Here is a 19,041-nt window from a genome sequence, read left to right as displayed (position 1 = left end):
CGTGCTGGGCAATGGAGGCTGGAAATGTAAGCACAACAAACCATGCAAAGCTCTTCACCTTCTCCCCTAGAGGTAGTATAATCCTACATAGGCTATGTAGCTTCTGGGTAGAATTGGTACTGCCAGAGCCACAGTCAAAACAATACTAAAAAAAGCTGTGTGAATCAGATCCAGGACTGAACAAAACAGGTGGAGCAGGATGGTTAAAAAAAAATTAAAAAATCTTAAAATAAATTCAGATTAGAATCCATCAACTCTAAACACAAAACCTTAAATAGCTGTATTCTATTAACATACATATTCAACCCCTTACATATATAAGCAACTTGTGACTTGACTGATAGTCTAACTCAAGCAACTTGAATCAACATGGTACATCATAATCACTTTAGACCCAGAGACTGCCTTTTCAGTACTGAACAAAAGAGATGGCCTGCTGGAAATACCTAGATATCTTTTTCATTCAATTCCCTAACACTGCAAATAACATATTATTATTATTCTGCTTAGTCCCAACCTTTGCTTCTATCACATCCAAGCTGTAGCTCCTTAAATGATCTACTATAATAAAAGTGGATCATCTTGACAAAAAATAAAAGAGTTACATGTAAGTAACAAATATATTCATTTCAAGAGGTTACAGGTAAACAATATTTGCAGTTATTAAACCAAGTGAATAAATGTAAGCATATAGACAAGCAAACACACTTAATTTGCAATTCTATTTAGCAAGTTTACAAGCCCTAAAGCACTTCCCCTTAAGTGCAGCATTGAAATAATAATTTCTTACTTCTTCTGTAAGTAAGAAAAACAATGAAAAATTGTTTTTCTAAAACAGGATTTTGAAAACTTTAGCAAAACAAAATATTCTTAACTTGCAAAATTGTTCCACTCAGCTCTTGTCCTGGTAAGAGGTAATTCAATAGACACGAAGGTTCTCCTTGCAAAATCTCAGGGAATCAATCCTTTGAAATAAGGGTTCCTACTTAAAGCTTTTTTCCCCATCACCTTGATATTAGTAATATTGTAACAAGCAAAATAAGCCAGCTCAGATCAGCAATCTTTACTCCAGGAAAGCATTAAGAAATTTATTTCTTTTAAGAAAATAATGTTGGGCTATGAACCATTTTGAGGTTTGAAACTAACCACATTATATCATGACTAAGAGAAGTCCAGATGCTCAGAGTTCTCTCTGGAGTCCTCATTTTCTTAAGGCCACAGGACCCAGCTTGGCAGAGCAGCAGCAGAACTGAGTGAGAGACTTGGGCCAAGTGTTACTCAGCGACTGGGACAATTAAATGGCCATCTGGCTCCCGCACAAAGACAGCAGCTCTGCACCTGTTCCACCAGCCCACGGTTTGCAGCCTAATCGGTTGAAGAAACCCCATGGGGCAAAACCCAGAACAACTTGTCATCTGCTGAGACCAGAGCTCAAAGCTGTGATCGAAGCCAGCGGCCCCTGCTCCTGGTGGAGCCATCTCCCTCGGGGGCTACATTCAAGACACGTTCAGAGGGTCCCTCCTGCTCCCTACATACAGCAGCAAGAGACATCAGCAGAAATTATCAAAGACATGCAATTCAGTTGATAGGAAGTCTACGTGTCAAGCCCTACAGGCTTCCAAAATGCCATAAACCCTTTATTCTCCCATAATCAGGTGACTCAATAGCTGCAATAGAGGATCACATTATTACAGTATTAACTGCATTATGCTATGCCATTATGAACTCTGCAAAATCCCAGAGGAGAATCTGATACCTAGAAAATCTCAGCATCCCTTGCCAAAGGCAGACATATCCCTTGCTCCACTGGTTGTTCTAGAGTTGAAGCCAATGGCCAGGACACCTGTACAATCTGTTGAGAGGGTGTTAGAACGCAGAGCTCCCCATCTCAACCGAACACATCCAATGACAGAGATCTTGGGGCCTCCTTTCCCCCAGGCTCCGTAAAACTTTCATTTTTATATGGTTTTATCAATCCTCATATAGCACAGCATAATATAACAATAAATGAAAAACAATAGACAAAATGCCATTGGAAAGGAAAATAATGCAACAGACAGAAAAGGTATATTGAAGGAACTCCTGAATGTAGTTCTGTTCCTTCCCTTTCTGAGATGACTGCAGGAAAAATGAACACACAACACTGGGGTCAAAACAAGAGGAAAACTCTCAAAGCTTAATTTTTATTAGGTATTTCACCTATTTTTTTTTTCCTTCTTGCCAATACCCTTACTTATATAGCAAGAAATTAGCAGAAGCACATATAAAGAAAAACCTTATGCTTTGACTGTTTTTTTAAAAAAATATTGTATTGTAGAAACAAAATACCAGCATTAATTTGACAAGTAAAAGGATCCTAAAACTAAATGCTCAGAATACATTGTCAGCACCCACAAACAAATATGCCTCACTTAAGCCTATCTGAATGTAATGGATTACAGTGGTTCAGATCTATCTCAAATAAAATAAACAATGTAGGTTTTCTCCAAACACAGATTTAATTCTGAAGGAAACTGAAGATTAGCACCCTGCCATAGGAGAAGACCTTCTCTCAGCAAGTTTCTATCAGCAAGTATCCTGCAGCACATGGCAAGTTATTTATCTCAGCACAAAAATATAACATTGTGCACAGCCTTGACCTAGAATCTCATCTCACGTGACCAAGCTCCAGAAATAATGTCAATCATCTCAAACACACGGAGTATTCTGTGCAGTAGTGCACCAAAGACAAAACAGTTGTTACTTTATGCAGTGGGTCTCACCGACTGTGAGTTCTGAAGCCCCCCCTAGAACATGAAGAAATGTTTATTTATACTAGTGCGACAGATTTGTTAAATATATTGAAGATATTTAATTTTAAATCAGTACATATTAAATACTGAAATATATGCAATATATTTTATGTTATATAAATACTTCTCAACTGTGACAGTCACTGACTTGAGATTCTGAGTCTCACATGCACCAATGTTTCATCTTCCAAGTCTCAAAAATCCAGAATTGTCTGGAATTTCAGACAAGAGTCTAAAAGAAAAAAAAAGTACTGATTATTCAGGCTTTATCACTGTGCACCATAAGGAAAGTTTCATCTGCAGTAGAAAGCTCTGGCTTAACATTAAGAAAACATTTAGTCTGCAGTTCACAGGGAAGATCAGAATGAAAAGTCAGACTCCCCAGGGCGAAAAGCTGTCGGTCTTTCCTTTTGAAACTAATACAGGGAGCACATCTGCAGGCATGCAGGGATAGAAGCACAGGATCTTGAATACAATACTTGAATATATACTTGCATTTATATACAAATATTTTTTTAAATATACATCAGTACTTTTTTCAATATGGACATGTGCATGCTCACATATATGTGCACAAAAGAAACAGAAGTGGGATTTAAAGTTTTTTGCACAGTTCCACTTCACACTGACAAATTTTAGCCACATTTCCCCAAAAGGACTACACAGAAGTTCTTGCATTTGCTGCATATAACAAATTCTTTAACAGGTACAAATGCAAAAATTGAAGACAACTTCATGACAGAACAGTATATAAGTAGCAATGATAGCTGGTCATAAAAAACAGAATATTGCTTTGATTTTCAGCTTTCAAATATTGACAGTGGCACTACTGGATTGATTTATAAAACAATGTACTGTGGTAGGCTTGGAAGGTTGCACAGAGTCATATTCTAACATGAAGAGAGAGAACTGGCTTGAAGAGAAAGTAATTATTCCAGGGGATATGTGTTATCAAAAAGGTGCAAATTTTCTCCGTTTTATTCTACAGTGTTCACACCTTCCTGATTGTACTGCCTGTTAGCTGGCCATCTCCTCACTGTTTCTGAGCATTGTTAGCAACTAAATATTATTTCTAGTACCACAGAAAAATCAAAGCAATGCATTTTGACTGCATCAGAGGTACTGGAAGAAAGCAGCATGCAGAAGAAACTAGGTGAAAGAAGTAGAAGGAAGATAAAGGAAGGAGCCAGATGGATAAGTTAGCTGTGACCACAAAACCAAAGCAAGAAAAACCCCAAATGACTCAGATTTCAACGTCACAGTCTCAATTGCTTTTTAATCAAAATGTCTCCAGTATATTGGTATTTCCACAATTCATCTGAAAACGTCCGCACCACCAGTGAATCCGTTCCTGAAACTCTTACACTGAACAGGAGAATCTGAGGACCCAAAACCAGTGACAATTGTTTTGCTAAGTACCTGTTTGAAGATGTATCTCACTGGTGACAGACTTGCTAAGAATTCTGAGTCAAGACACCAGACCAGGGTCTTTTTCAATGTTTTTTGAGCTGCCTAGAGTTCCAAGCAAGCTGAGTGCCCTCAAGCCTTCCTAAATTTGGCTTTCAATTCAAAGTCCAGCCACACGCTTTCAATTCTAAGACCAGCCCTGAACACCAGGCTGTGGCACTGTGAAAAAAACACAGGATTTCCATTATTGCCTCTTTTTGATTGCAACTCAGAAGTCCCCCAAATCATCCAAGGTAACTGGCATGTATCTTGGGACTTTCAGCTCTATGCAAATTTTGATAGCTCTATGGCTACATCCACTGGATGCTGCACTGAGACATCAGATTGTTTATAAGAGTGAATCTTATCTCAGCAATCAAGAGTAACATCACATTATTCTGCTTAAAACTTTTGCAATTTCCTTTCACAAAAAACATTTTTTTTTCTCTCCCAGAAAATGCTACCAAAGTATTTCCATCAACTTAAAGCAGACAGCCTGAAAAAATTAAATAAAAGGAAAAAGCATTCCGTGGCACTTCTGCTCAAAGTGGAAAAATCAATTTCTGAACTGTAGCTGCAGACAAGTTAAATGTATTCACTGTACAAATAGCTCCAATTACCCAATAAATTCAACTTCTGAAGTGCAAAAAGCTGTTACTGTCAGCAGTACTTTTCATGGGAAAGCCCTACAATTTTGCTCCTTCCAATGTCTGTTGCACACTTGCTGAGTTTACAAATGAGAGCAAAAATTCAACTCAGCTTAATGTGGAACCCCTCTTTTCTCATGGCAGAATATTTAGCATCAGAGCTGAGAGTGTTCTGACTTTGTACTGAGGCGTAGTGTAAAATTATGTCTTACAGCTACCCTATCTGCACAGTCAGTTTCATTATCAGAAATACAATTGTGAGAAACTGAGAATTAAAATAAAATATGGCTCCAGAACTCTTCCTCACAGCTGCTGCCCAGGAGCATTGAACACCACTGAATTTGCACTAGGAGGAAAAGGATGAGAACAAACCTTAAAATGCACTTCTAACAGGTTTTAATACTTTAGTAAGTGGAGGTTTATTTTAGTACTTTAATACTTTAGTAAGTGCAGGGCAGGTTTGCCAGCCACTGTCTTAGACACTGGAGATTCCTCTGTGGCTTGACACCGGATACCCAGAGGTAAAGCTCGGCTATTTCTCTAAAAGGGAGAATACATTTCACCACAACTTATTTTACAGATATTACTTTATCTTAAGGTACCTTACACATTACTGCATATGATTTTTTTTAAGCTCTTCTCAAATACGACCAAGGTCAAAGTAACAAACCAGACTTTTCATCTGACCCAGTTTTGGACCAGCTGATACAACATTACTGCCACGTGCTGATCCATGACCACCACAACAGTAAAAACACAAAAGTTTACGTGAGGAAGGAAGATACTGCTCCCTTTCACGTCACTTAACTGCTTCCTCAAGGTTAAAAATATCAACAACTTTCCCTTCATTTTCATGGCATGAAGGTGCCAAAACACTGAACAACATGTTCTCAGGCTGAAGTATGGACTGATTTACTAGAAAAGTCATCTCAGCAGCTAGAACAGTTCACAGAGAGTTCACCAAGAGTGCCTACTGCACTACACCCCTGTTCTTCCAGCTCCTTGCTAATTTAAGTGGCACTGGCATTAAACTCGTTTGACAGGACATTTATCTAGTTCTGCATCAAGGCTAACAAGGAGGGAACTGTAGAAAACTACCACAAAACCATGGCATCTGAAGCACAAGACCTTAAAAAAGCACAGAGAGTGCACTTCCCTCTTTCAGTCAGTTCTGCAGGCTGAGGGTGGGAGAACAAAGCAAACGACCCTCCCTCCTCCCCAGCCAAAACCACAGTGACTGCACCTCTTCCTTTTACACCCCTGCAGGCTTAACCAGCTCAAGACCCAAACCAAGAAGCACTAGGACTTAGCCATTGCATGCAAATCAGAAAAGCATACTTGCAACTGATTTCATGCAAACATTGCCCACACATTTACTCACTTTTTCAGTGAAACACAGATCTAGTGATATACTACCATGGTTATACAATTCAGGCAACTCCTTAAACATTAGCAGTGGGTGCTGTGGCAGGGCCAGAACTTGTTCCTCACACCTGCCTTGCTTCTCACCTTTTCACTTTTCCACCCATTCCTTGCACAGCAGAACACTCTACCTTCAATAGCCTTCACATGCAATGAAGAGAAACATGGAAGTGTAGGAGTATCAATTCAGGGACAATTTATCTTCCTTACAAAATTTTGATAAGCTTCCCATATTTTAGACATGAGAAAGATTAATTACTGCAGCTACAATTGACTATACTGAACTCAGCGCCCAAAGAGTTTAATGAAAAGTCAAGTATTGAAACACATTACTTGGATTTAGACGCATGTTGTTCCTTTAAACTTCACAGTAAAACTATTTGCCCACTGAAACATTAACACAGACTTCTGATACCATACTGAATGCTGGTTTTTAAGGTTAATTTTTGAGGACAGATGTCACAGCTACTTCATGCTTGGCATTCTCAGAGGTTTCAAACAGTACAGCCATTCCTGTATCGCTATGAAATCATCTCACCAGCAGAAACACGTTAGTGCCTTAAGGCTCCACTCGAGGTCTCCAAGCATTACTATTAATACAGAATGACATTGCATCTGTCCCAACAAACCATCCAGTTAGACAGCACAAAGGTTCAGAAATGAAATAGGAAGACAGAGCGAGCACACAAGGATTTGCTCAAGGACAAAGGTTAGGTTGATGGTAGAAAATGAGGAAAACAGACATCTATCAAATTCAGCTGGTATTGCTGAACCTGACTGCCCAGAACTTCCCTTCACACCCTTGAAGGTGATCTTCCTCTTCCAAAAGCAGCAGTTCCTTGTACCAGGCAGCAGCATAACCAGATACTGGTTGGTCATAAGGACTCTACAGAGCATATCTAACTTGTAAAACTGGTGAAAATGCTCACCAAATCTCCCACAGAAAACACTGGAGGCTCTCAACATTTTAGAGTTTTTTTCTCTTTTTCACTTGCCTTCAGAAAACATACTGGCTCAAGGGGGAGTGTTTTAATCAATCCATCAAAGTGCAAAGAACATGCCATAATAGTTCCTGTGCTCTTTATTGCCTTACAGAAAAGAGCAAAACTCTGAGAAAACACACAATTCCACTGGAAAACAAAAATAGTACTATACAACTTTGCTGGGGGGGAAAAAAGTGAAAAAGGCTTCATGATAAATTTTGTACAGGAATAGGACTTTCTTTTTTTGTTCACTTTTTACAGAAAAGTGCACCCCAGACTTCAAAATCTGTACAGTTTGTGTGTCACATGTCTCAAATTGTACATACTAAAAAATAATAAACTTTTATCTTACAAAAATAACCTTCAGAGCAATTAACTAAGCAAGTATTTTGTCTGTTGTTTTTTTTCCTTTTCTGATAATTTATGATGCATACCAAGAGGAAGCACCTGGCGAAAACCACACATACAGCTCAAGTCTGTGAGCAGCCCAAGCCATGAGGGGTAGTGAAAGCTTTTATGCTTGCAGATTGCTGAGCATATATGACAAGAACAGTTCAACTACCATCATATGCCAGTCATCTTAAGAATTTCAACTCCCTTTCACCAGGAAAAGACAGAAAATTACCAGACTGCAACCTTTAGACAGGATGGAAATTTCAAAACATTAGCAAGGCAACAGGGGAAAAAAAGAGGAGAGAAAATAGAATCTCCTCTAAAGCAGCACAGAAACCATCTGATTTACAGATACATGCCCACTGAAGCAATTTAGCTTGAACTAGTTAAACTGAGGTCTCCTTAAACACTGAGAACCAGTCTTTAATAAAGTTATATCAAATCAACCACTGCAAAACACATTATAGATAGAATCTATGTACATAAGACAGGGTAACTAAAGGCAAGATTTTTCACAAGTTCATTACCCAGCAAGACTTGGTCATTATTAACAGATTATTTTTAGTTCAAAGAAAACATTAAATTGCAGACTGAACGCCTATTCATCATTATGTCTGTTTTCAGTTTTGGCCTGCAATTACATTCCCTGAGGCTTTTCAGAGCTGGGTACCAGAAGTGGCAATTTGGTCTGGTTCCTTCCTAGATTTTTTACAGCACACCCCAATTACCGGAAGGACATGAACTAGGTAGATAACCCAGCATTTCCCATAATCTAACATATTCCAGTCCTGTATAAATTTCTTGGGCAATCCCTTGACACGGTAGTGCAGTGGGTTTTGATCTTTCATTATAGGTCACGAGCTTGGTTTCCAGCTCCCCACAGTACTATTATGTGACCATGGAAACCAGGCTACTTGGACCAGGTGCATTTGGAGGTTGTGGAATAAGTGGGACAGTGCCAGAAACATTCCTTCCAAACCCCTCTTCCTGAACAATCAGTGACATTAATGGCCAGATTTGACAGATAGCAAGTTCAAAGATTTTTGGGATGGCAACAGTGTGCTGTGCAGAATTCTCTAATGAGGAGTAGCAGAGAACTGTGCTGTTGCAACACAGGCAGTTTTAGTCACTGCAAAGGAGCTGTGGCACTTCATGGCCTAATGATGACAAATTAGGACACACCAACTAGAACACTGAACCAGCAAAACTCCACTATCTGTTCTTCTTACTCCTCTACATTTAGCTCTATGAGAAGTTAAGGGAACTCAGGGCAAGAAACTCAGGACAGCCCATTCTATTTGTTATGGTTGTTCTTAGATATATTTATGTTAAGTTCAAACTCAATTTATTAACACTAAAAACAAAGTAAACAAAATAAATACTTAAACATTTACTAACACATTAAACAGATGCAAAGTCTAGTATCATTCAAAGTAAAAAGAAAAGAAAGAATGCTGGATTCATTGAGGAACTTTTTTGTATCTTATAAAACTAAAAAAATGCAGATCCATTAAACATACAAGAAAGAAATCCTGCAGAAATTAGGTGGTGCATGCTATTGCTGTGATTAAATCAGAAGGGTTTTGTAAATACTCCTCCACATTATTTAGGTCAAATATTTTTCAAAGCATTCACTTAATTTCACAGTATCTCATTATTTATTAAATAATCACTGTAGCTTGCCATATTTATATATCAAGAAGAGAACAATATTTTGAAGGAAGTGTCACAGCATAGGAAGCCATCTTAATGTCTTCTGTAAATTTCCTAATTTGAAAGAATATTAGTGTTTTAGACATTTTAGACATTTCATAATGTAATTGCTTTCCAGAAGTCCATTTCTAATTTCATAATTCAAATTTACTAAAAGTAAAGTGAAGCTAGATGTCAACTCAAAAAGCCACCAAACCAACCTCATAGTAACTGGTGGATTAAGGGTCATTTACTTGACAACCAAGAGCTGTGATGGCTGCAGTTGGCAATAGTCTCTTTAATGTCACTACACATGAAATAGCTTTGTGGAGAAATAGTCTGCTGGTCAAGGAGCAGTACAGTGGCCGTAAATCTGATCTCAAAGGTTCAAAGAAGCTGCCTAAAATCACATTTTTCCCTTGGACCTACTGTTTTGGGAAAGGACTTATAAACAGGTTGGAAAATGAAAGCAATGACATTTAGAAAGACCCTTGCTGAGATGTTTGTCTCTTTCATTGCAGTTCTATTACTATGAGTGAGGAGAGGCAGCTCAGCATTTCCACTGTAGTCTCTGTAAGCCTTCAGCAGGTCCAGAATATTAGTGGGAAAACAGTTCTAATCTACTGCAATATTGAACAACAACAAAAATCACTACTTCAACTTTGGGAAAAAAAAAAAAGAAAAAAACCCAAAACAAACCAAACAATTTGGTTAATTCAACCACTAAGAAATTTAATGCTGCCTGAAAGAACTGAATCAAGAATGACTGACTATAAGGAATCCATAGTAGTGCTTTAATCATATATTTCCTGATTTATAATCTGGAAATCTATATGGCTTTGTAATTTTTTGTGGCATGATTACTGTTTTAGATAAAGGGAGATCTTGCACATTTCTGTGCATAAAGGGAGATTTTGATCAAGCACTGCCAATTTGAAAGTTTAGGGGGGGCTGGTGTTGTGGTTTTTTGACCCTCTAGGAGGATGAGTGAAGGACAGAATGTATTACTACAGTAGTAAGTTCCTGCTTCACAAAACAATTTTGGTAAAGTAATTTTATTTTGATTGCAGAATCAAGTATTCTCCATGAACTGATTAGGAAAACAAAGGAATTTTAAAGAATTGCAGCAATCCATTTCCTTGTAGTTCTGTCCTACATACCAAGTGCAGACTCATGGTCACCTTACCCTCACTCACCACCACAGAATTTGCACCTTTTGCATAGGCTGTTACAATTTGAAGAATTTTTAGCTTTTTGCAGCCAGATGTGCCCCACAACTCACCCACCTGCCATCCAGATGCATCAAAAACATGTGATCCCACAGCAGGAGAGAAGATACAATCTGGTTCTTTTAACCAAATTTTATTCTCAAAGACCAAAGCAGGGGCTATTTGGTGCACTGCAGCCCATCAAGCTCTGTAAACTTAATTTATCACACCTGCAGGATCTCACATGCTTACTCAGAAAGGATCAAAATATTTGGCTAAACGTATCTGTTTGGTGCATTTGACTTTGCTACACAAGAGAGTTCTCTAAAGGGCAAGTCTGCAAGACCAGCCACCAAAAGACAGTAACTTAGGATTCATACTATTGTTTGCACTCAAACTGAAACTTTGGGCCACAAAAGCATTTTTCATACTGCAAAATACTGCACCAACACAAAACAAAACCACATGTAGCCAGCTGTCCTCTGTTCCTGCCGCTTTCTCCCTACTCCTTCCAGTGTGACTGCATTTTCCTAAAGGAGATGGCAAGGGACTAAAAACTCTATGAGTTCTAGTTTGTATATCTTTTGGGGATAACTGCTTATCTGCCACAGAAAAGCAAAATACCCACATTGCTCCAGATAGAGCCCAGAGCTATCTCCTTACATCTTATGTCCGATACAAAGGGCAATAGCTTTATGCAGTGTGGGCTTACACTGTAAACTGTTATTTTAGGATGAGGATGTGTGCAGGGAAGATAGCAATAGCTAGCAACAAGCAGTGTTTTGGGTTTTTTTACATATAAATATATATAGAAAGATGCTCTGTTTTAAGATGTGTGAAATCTCTTCTGGTACTACATAGAAAAACAAATAAACAAGATATTATCACAAGGCAAACAGAATACCACATTATGTGCAGAAGACACAACAGTGTCAGCAGATGCTTAGAAATCAAGTACTAACTTTTAATGAACATTTTGACAGTTCTCATATTTTTTTCCCCTAGGGAGGAGATCTTTAAAGCTGTATCTCCTTGAATTGACAATCTTGTCCTTTAAAATCCTCTTGCTTTACCTATTTCTTCATAGTGTCTTTCTTATGGATGAAGCCAATTTTATTGCCCAAATGAAAAACTGTCAACACACACAACATAACTCTGCTCACTGACCCTTAAAAAATTCTACAGTATCATGATTCAAAGTCCCTTTCATTCATTTCCACCATGACTGAGAAGATTATTATCAGCTATGGATCGAACATCACATCTCTCACTAAATCCAGCACAACAAAATCTTAATTTGGCCACATCCAATCTCATATCACACTTTTTCAAAAATGTGGTCATTTTACAGTGCAAACTACAAAACAGTAATGATAACAGTGATCTGGCAAACAACTACTTCCTAAAAATCCCCTGCATATCACAGAATACATATTTCCCAAGTGGCTCTCTCTTCAATTTCATGCACTCACCTTGGTTGACTTCTCAGTGCTATGCTCTCGTTTTCCTACATGGTTCCCCATGATGGATCACCAAATTCTGAAAAGACAAAAACAAAACAACATTTTTGAAACCAATACATTTGTAAAGAAATACAAATTAATTTTTCATATGACACATAACAAATAAATTTTTCACATACAACAAGAATTTTTACAAACCAAGGTAAGATTGTGAAAGACCCTAAGAAAAAAAACACAAAACATGCTTTTCTGGTCGATTTTGCACATTTATGCAATATCAGAAAGCTTTCCTACTTCTATTAAAGAAAAAAAAAAAAAAGAAAGACATAAAAGAGAAGGAAAAAGATAAAATGTTCTTTTTGAAATTTGCACATAAAACAAAACTAGATTAGAAATTAGGCAGAGGGCCTGTCTTTCAATATTAGGTTTCAACAACAAACACTGCAGTCAGTACCTATCAAACAAGTTGTGACTATAAACTTCAGTAAAAGTTCAAGTAGGTTCTTTTGAATCCACATTTACCATTATATAAACAGCAGTTAGTGAAAAAAGCACCACACTAATTGCTATCAATTTGCTGAGGAGGTTTAGAACATGTGAATTGTTTACAGCTCCCACTTTCATGATGAGCACGTAAGAAAGTAATGCCAACTCTCTATTTACTGGTTCATCCTGTCGTATCTCAGCTCTAACAGAGCTTATGTAGGTTAAACCCCAACACTCAAATTTCAGCTTTTAGAGCACACTTGTGGTTGTGCCACATATTTCTTGCCATAGGAGCGGGTGTCTGTATAGGAGCTTACATCTGCTGCCTTGAGGTGATTTGAATGCAGTGCATCCCAGCATTTTAAGTCATGAAACTTAAAATTACATGCATTTCTTAAAATTGCAGGCATGAAGGAAAGCAATAGGCTATAGAAACTCATATATTGTTATAACCCCAGCTACACACACTGATTTGTGTACAAAAGGATTCTAAAGACAGAAACTTTGCTTTTGACAGAGTACACATCTGTGATGGACAGTCTTAAGAAATCAAACTCATTTTGCATCTCTACTTTTGGAGAGACTGATAGATTTATTTACACACACACTTCACCATCCCACCCAACTCCCAGCAATAAATTTCAAATTTTGAGGGTCTACAGTGCTCATCTGGCAATTCACTCTATTTGCTTTAAGTTCCATGTTATCATTGCACCCAATTAAATAATTCCTCACAAAAATCCATACCCAAGGTCTCTCAAAATAAAATTTAAAATAAAATTCTCTCAAAATAAAAATTAAAAAACATCCAAACTCAGTAAAAGCACTCAAGATAGAATTTATGGCTAAACTGGAAACAGATTTTTTTTAAAAAGAGCACTATCTGTATGTACAAGATAAAAAAATCAAAAAACAAAAACACCCTGTATTTTCCAACTGTGAGATCAGCACAGCCAATTCACCCATTTCTGACATTCTAAAATTCTTCAAGGAAAAGTACAAATAAATATACACTGGGTCTCAGACCTGAACTTCCTCAAACTGACTTTTGCTCTACAAATTACAAGCAGCAGCTCATTCCTCATCACCTACTTCCCAACATAAGGAAAGCTGAGTGAAGTACAAAACTGTAAGAGATTTCTGCAGCAGCATATAAAGGCAAATGTTCTATGTGTTATTCTTCCACCCATTTATCAAAAAATTAATTATCAGATTTGGTCTATAACACACATATCTGAGTACAGAGATGATGAAGCCAACAGAACACTTGCAGACCAGATCTGTGATCCTGTCCTCCTGCCTGCCATCAGCCTCTCTTCATGCCTTTGGAACAACGCTCCAGGAACAACCAAAAAACACTCAAAAAATACTGTACCCATAAAACACTCAAAATTAGATTTTAACTTCCTTTTTTCATGCATAAATGAATGCAGCTGCTTGACCTGAAGAGAAGTTAGTTACAGGTTAATTCCTCACGTAGTAATAAAACTACTTTTCAGCCAAAGGGACAAAAGCAGCCAGCCACTAGCAAGGGTAATCTGAATGCTACAGATTTCTTCATGCTACCTATTAAACAGTGAAATCCAAGTAATCCTTTGGCAAAGAAAGGCTTCCATGAATCTGACATGAATTATGAAAGAAACTGTATACTGCCAACTGTTCTGTAGATATGTGATTAGGAAACGAAACCACACATACACGCAAGCCTGTCAATATTGAAAACATTTATAGCAGAGCAAAGACTTAATCTTTCACTTCAGCCTCAAGCAGAAATCTGCCTTACTTGACTGAAAACTGAGCAGACAGGTTGTTTCCACCTCAGGATGAAAGTACACCCTGCAACACTGAGACTTAAACACTGACTTTGGTTCTTACTGTCCTGAGGAAGACCAGACTGCACAGTTTCTACCTGCGCCAATATTCACGCAATGAGTCACTGACTTCAATGGGATTTACTCATTTTACAATCTTTGTAGGGACTTGCAGCCAACTATTCCAAACATCTCAGCTGGAAAAAAAAGTCATATTTTCTTTTTAGTCACCTTCATAATGTACAGGTTGCCAGACTAAGCAGCTTTGTATGACATGAAGAAACAGCTTCTTACACTTCCTAACAATGTCCATCAACTGAACAACACTCTTTGCAGAGGAATCCATGAATGATTCAGCAGTGATCAACAGCCACAAGAACAGTCATGGTGCTCCAAGCAATGAAGAAACAAGTACTGTGTAAATGCAATACCTTATTTGAATTTCACATGAATCACATCTAACAATAAGCTGCCAAAACAGGCCTGCACATGGCATCGAGCTTATAACCTCAACAGCATTTGCCAGAAACCTTCCTAGTGAAACCCTGCAAGTTTTGCAAATCCTATGAGATGACAAATTTTGCACATGAGTTTGAGTCACAAATGAGAGGGGACACTGCATGCCTGCAGTGAACAGAGTAACATCACCAGCTCCCCTATAAAACTCCCCATCAAGAGTTGCTGGTTCCATATTAAAACCATCTGAGAGGCTCAGAAAATTACAGGCCACACAAGTAAACTGATTTAACAGGACTATAAGTTGAAAACACTTCTGCTACCTAAAAAGTCTTTAGGCTGAAGTGAGTGACTTAGGGCAGGAAGTTGTGAACCACTGCTGCAGGTGCCACCAGCAGAGTCATCCGGCTGCCTCAGCACTGCCACAACCACCTATTGAGCTGAATCAGCTCTGCTGCCATGACCTGGCACTTCCCAATCCATGACTGATACAGCACTGACTCCACCTAAGCCGGCTGCTTTGAGTAATTCCAAAAACAGCCGAGGGATTTTGCCTGGGGCAATGAAATAAAGTGTCTCCTCCCATCAATTCACCTTCTTACTCTTACGGAGTCAGTCTTACAGAGAACCTGATGGAAGTCTAGACCAAGCAGCTTTCCCACTTTCTTCACAGGAACCCATATTCCAACTAGAAACAACTCCTGAAATGCCAGTGCCTTACCCAAGGAAAAAACTTCTATTTCCAAAACTCAAAATAAAAACAGAGATGGAAAAATTCTGTTCTACACAACACATACCTATAAAAATACACTTATGTTGGAATCATGTAATTTATCTTTATCTGAGCAGTTGGTTAGGGGTTTAGAAAGATCTATTATTGTAGCGGTTTTTTAGCCCATTCTAAATATATTGCAGCTAAACAAGTGGTTTAATATATATAATATATATATTGTTTTTATTTGCAGCTAAACAAGTGGTTCTAATCATCTTCCCATACACACCCACTGTCCTATAAAGAAATTTCATTGTAATGTCACTGTTGTCTAGAATCAGGTTCAGTAGAATAGGCTTCTCCAAACCTTCTGAATATAACAAGAAATGCACTGGCATTACTTTCTGCAGGTTATGCAGTTTTAACTGCAAAATAGCATTTTCTTACTCACAGGAGCCTGAGAAAAGTTCACCCATGTAGTCATCAGACTTTAAACAAGTGATATTGTAATTCAGGAGTCAAAACAGTCTGTAAGTCAATCCATATTGAGCACTTTTATTAAACATTAATGGTTACTTCAAATTAAAAAGCATAAACTACTGAATGTGTATCACACATTGCTGAAAAAGGATTTTTAAATATGGTCTTACCTCTTCCCACACGTTATCATGACTCAACAGTAATGACATGTAATAATAAAGGTATGCAAGGACTTACCTATTTACAAGTATCAGAACATAATTACTACCTTGTCTAGGAATATGCATTCATCACAGACTGATGTTGGGTAATAGTGCAGAGCTACAAGTGCTCCTGGCCTTACTCACCCATGGGAAGGGTAAGCATAGAATATAAAAATATTTGAGGAATTTACTTAAAACTTCCTGCTAAATTCATAACTATACTTATCTAAGTAAATATGGCATTTTACTACTATATACAGGTCTGATTAGAAAAAAAGATGTGATTTCTTTTAAGAAGTGTGCAAGTTCTCTCTAATTATGGTAGCCCCCTAATGTAAACTCTTAATTACAAACTTACCAGTTTTTGTGGGTTTTTTTGGTCTTTGTTGGTTTTTTGGTTTTGTTTTTATTTTTGTGTTTGTTTGGGTTTTTGTTTGTTTTTGGTAGTGTCAGGTGCTGGTTACATAGCTTCCTGGGAAACAAGCTGACACAGTGCACAGCAGTGGCTGCCAGCTAGATGGAAATCTCTGAGTGTTTTTTTTAGGCTCTCAGTGTGATACACATCTTTGCAAGGAAGCCTTTCACTTCATCTTCTTTCAAAAGAAGACTGAGACACTGGGCACGCCTCATCTGTTTCTTCAGAATTCCCACATCGTGGTAACCTAATATTCCAACTCACCAAGGAAGAAAACCTCCAGCAGGCAGAAATGAGCGACCTGCAGCTAAATCCATCGGCAGCCACAGTTGGGCGTTTTATAGACAGATGTGAGCAAATATGTAACAAAAGTAACCTGCCTCATGGACAAACTGCTCCCCAGGAATTCCACCCTCTTAATTCAACTGTTAAATTATTTCATAATATACAATGCCTTAAATTCCTTAAAAGTTTTGTTGTTACTTAATGCAGATTTAATTTTTCATTACTGTGAAAGAGTGCAATACTTCCTAAATCAAACTTTATTTTACTTTTGATCCCACAACTATTTTTCTCTGAAAGAAAAACACATTCTTCCAGACATACTTCCATCATGAATTATCAAAACGAAGATTTCAGTGGCAACCATAGCCTATAAATCAAAGAAGTCAATGGGAGTTTAGTACTTACAGATGTATTTAATCATGCTTTTACGGTGCCTTGCATATCACAGTCTTGACCTATCTAGATATTACAACAATTTCCATGTTTACAGATAACTTCAGGTACTTTAGCAAGGACACTAGGCCTAGAAAACCACCCCTCTGAGGGACTGGCTGAGTTCTGAAACACTATTTACCTGAGAAAGTACTCCCCAGTGCTAGCAGAATTGCTCAGTAATTTACACACACTTCATATATCATTGCAAAGGACACCGATATTATTTAATTTTCTCTAAAATTTTCTGCAACACTGTGGCACATGAGAAAGGCTACAACAGGGAGAGATAATGTATTCTGTTGTTGCAAACTATTTCCTAAAATTTCCATAGGGCAAGCAGGACCCAAGGTTTAAGGTGCTTCCTGACTTCTTTGATTACCATTTTCCTCTATTGCCAATGAGAAGGATATTGCACGTTATTTTTTATAAAACTATGTGATTTCCAGGAATCTCACATCAGCATGCTGCACATAGTCCAAACTTGATTCTAGACAACAGTGACATTACAATGAAATTGCTAAGCCACATGTATTTATTTTCTGTAGCTTAGGCTTCTCTTGCTTTTCTCACTTTTCTTCCTTCAACCCCCTCTGCCCTCCGTGCTAAAACACCATCAGCCCTGTCCCACCCATTAAGAAAAAGAAAAGATGTAATTTTAAAACAAATTTCTCAGCAAGGCTTTTCTGCTTCCCAAATGGAAAAATGCTCCCCTAAGGGCACATGGCACGAGCTGGTACCTGCACTCCTTCACACAAACAGAAATCATTGATGACCACAAACACTGGGCATTAGCCACATGTTTACTGTTTGTCTTCAAAACACTAAGATTAGCAAAGCCCTGTGAACTCTGTGCCAACCCACCTGCAGGGCCATAAGGAAATTTCCTAAATCACCTCCAGTGCATGTGAGGAGGGAGCCAGGTGGGACCCCAAAGGTCTGGGGCAAGGTACAGATGCACCCAGCATGTTAGAGCTCCATCTCTTCTGCTTGCTGCACCTCTTCCACTCCACCTTCAACTGGGTCTTGACTAAACGTGGATTTCCTTCTAAGCACTCTATGACTGCTGAGACACTTGTGCCTCTCAGCTATTCCTAGTCTAGGGAGCAGAGAGGGCCACACATACACCACCCCTGAATGTATGTATCAAAAGGAAAATGATGCCCTCCTACAAAACTAAGACTGATTTTTCTGGTTTTATCTCAGTCATTAATATGAAGAGGTTCACTTAATTTGCTACACGCTGTCTTTTATGCACAACACCACAACAAAATAGGCTGGGTGTTATTATTTTCTTTTTCATGTAGGTTTAGGTCTGCACAGAATACAACACCTTGGAGCTAGGACCAGTTTCTCCCAGCTCTCTGAAAAGGATCAGACACATATTCATCAGTTATTATTTTCAGCTCCTATGTGCTCCAGAGACAAAATAATTTGATACTACAGTAAAATAAATTATGTCATGAAAAATAAAGAGACAGAGAAAGATATAAAGTTTAAGAAGAGGGACATATCATAGCCTCATTCTATGTATTTGTAAGATATGCAGTAGACTCCTAAAACCAGCGCTTTCCACCACCACGGCTTCTAAAATACCATATTTCCTTTACAAACATACTTCCACAGCTGTGAACCTCAAGACTCAACAACCTCAACTTTTAGTGAGTCAGCAACTAAAAGTTAGACATTGGTCCTAAATTCTTAAGAAGTTTCAA

At 38.1% G+C, this 19,041-nt stretch overlaps 1 protein-coding gene across 3 annotated transcripts in view; it reads right to left on the bottom strand.

Annotated features, from left to right (window-relative positions):
- The window catches only part of MBP (myelin basic protein), a 111,172-nt gene that overhangs the window by 73,593 nt on the left and 18,538 nt on the right, over window positions 1–19,041 (bottom strand). For all 3 annotated transcript variants that reach the window (XM_015617198.3, XM_015617201.3, XM_015617202.3), the window contains exon 2: window positions 12,056–12,122. In XM_015617198.3, the coding sequence (XP_015472684.1) occupies window positions 12,056–12,106 (51 nt within the window). In that variant the 5' untranslated portion in view covers window positions 12,107–12,122. The remainder of the gene's footprint in view (window positions 1–12,055; window positions 12,123–19,041) is intronic.

Source organism: Parus major, chromosome 2, assembly GCF_001522545.3.
Source record: "Parus major isolate Abel chromosome 2, Parus_major1.1, whole genome shotgun sequence".
In the NCBI taxonomy this organism is placed as follows: Eukaryota; Metazoa; Chordata; class Aves; order Passeriformes; family Paridae; genus Parus; species Parus major.
This window is presented reverse-complemented; position numbering and strand designations above follow the sequence as displayed.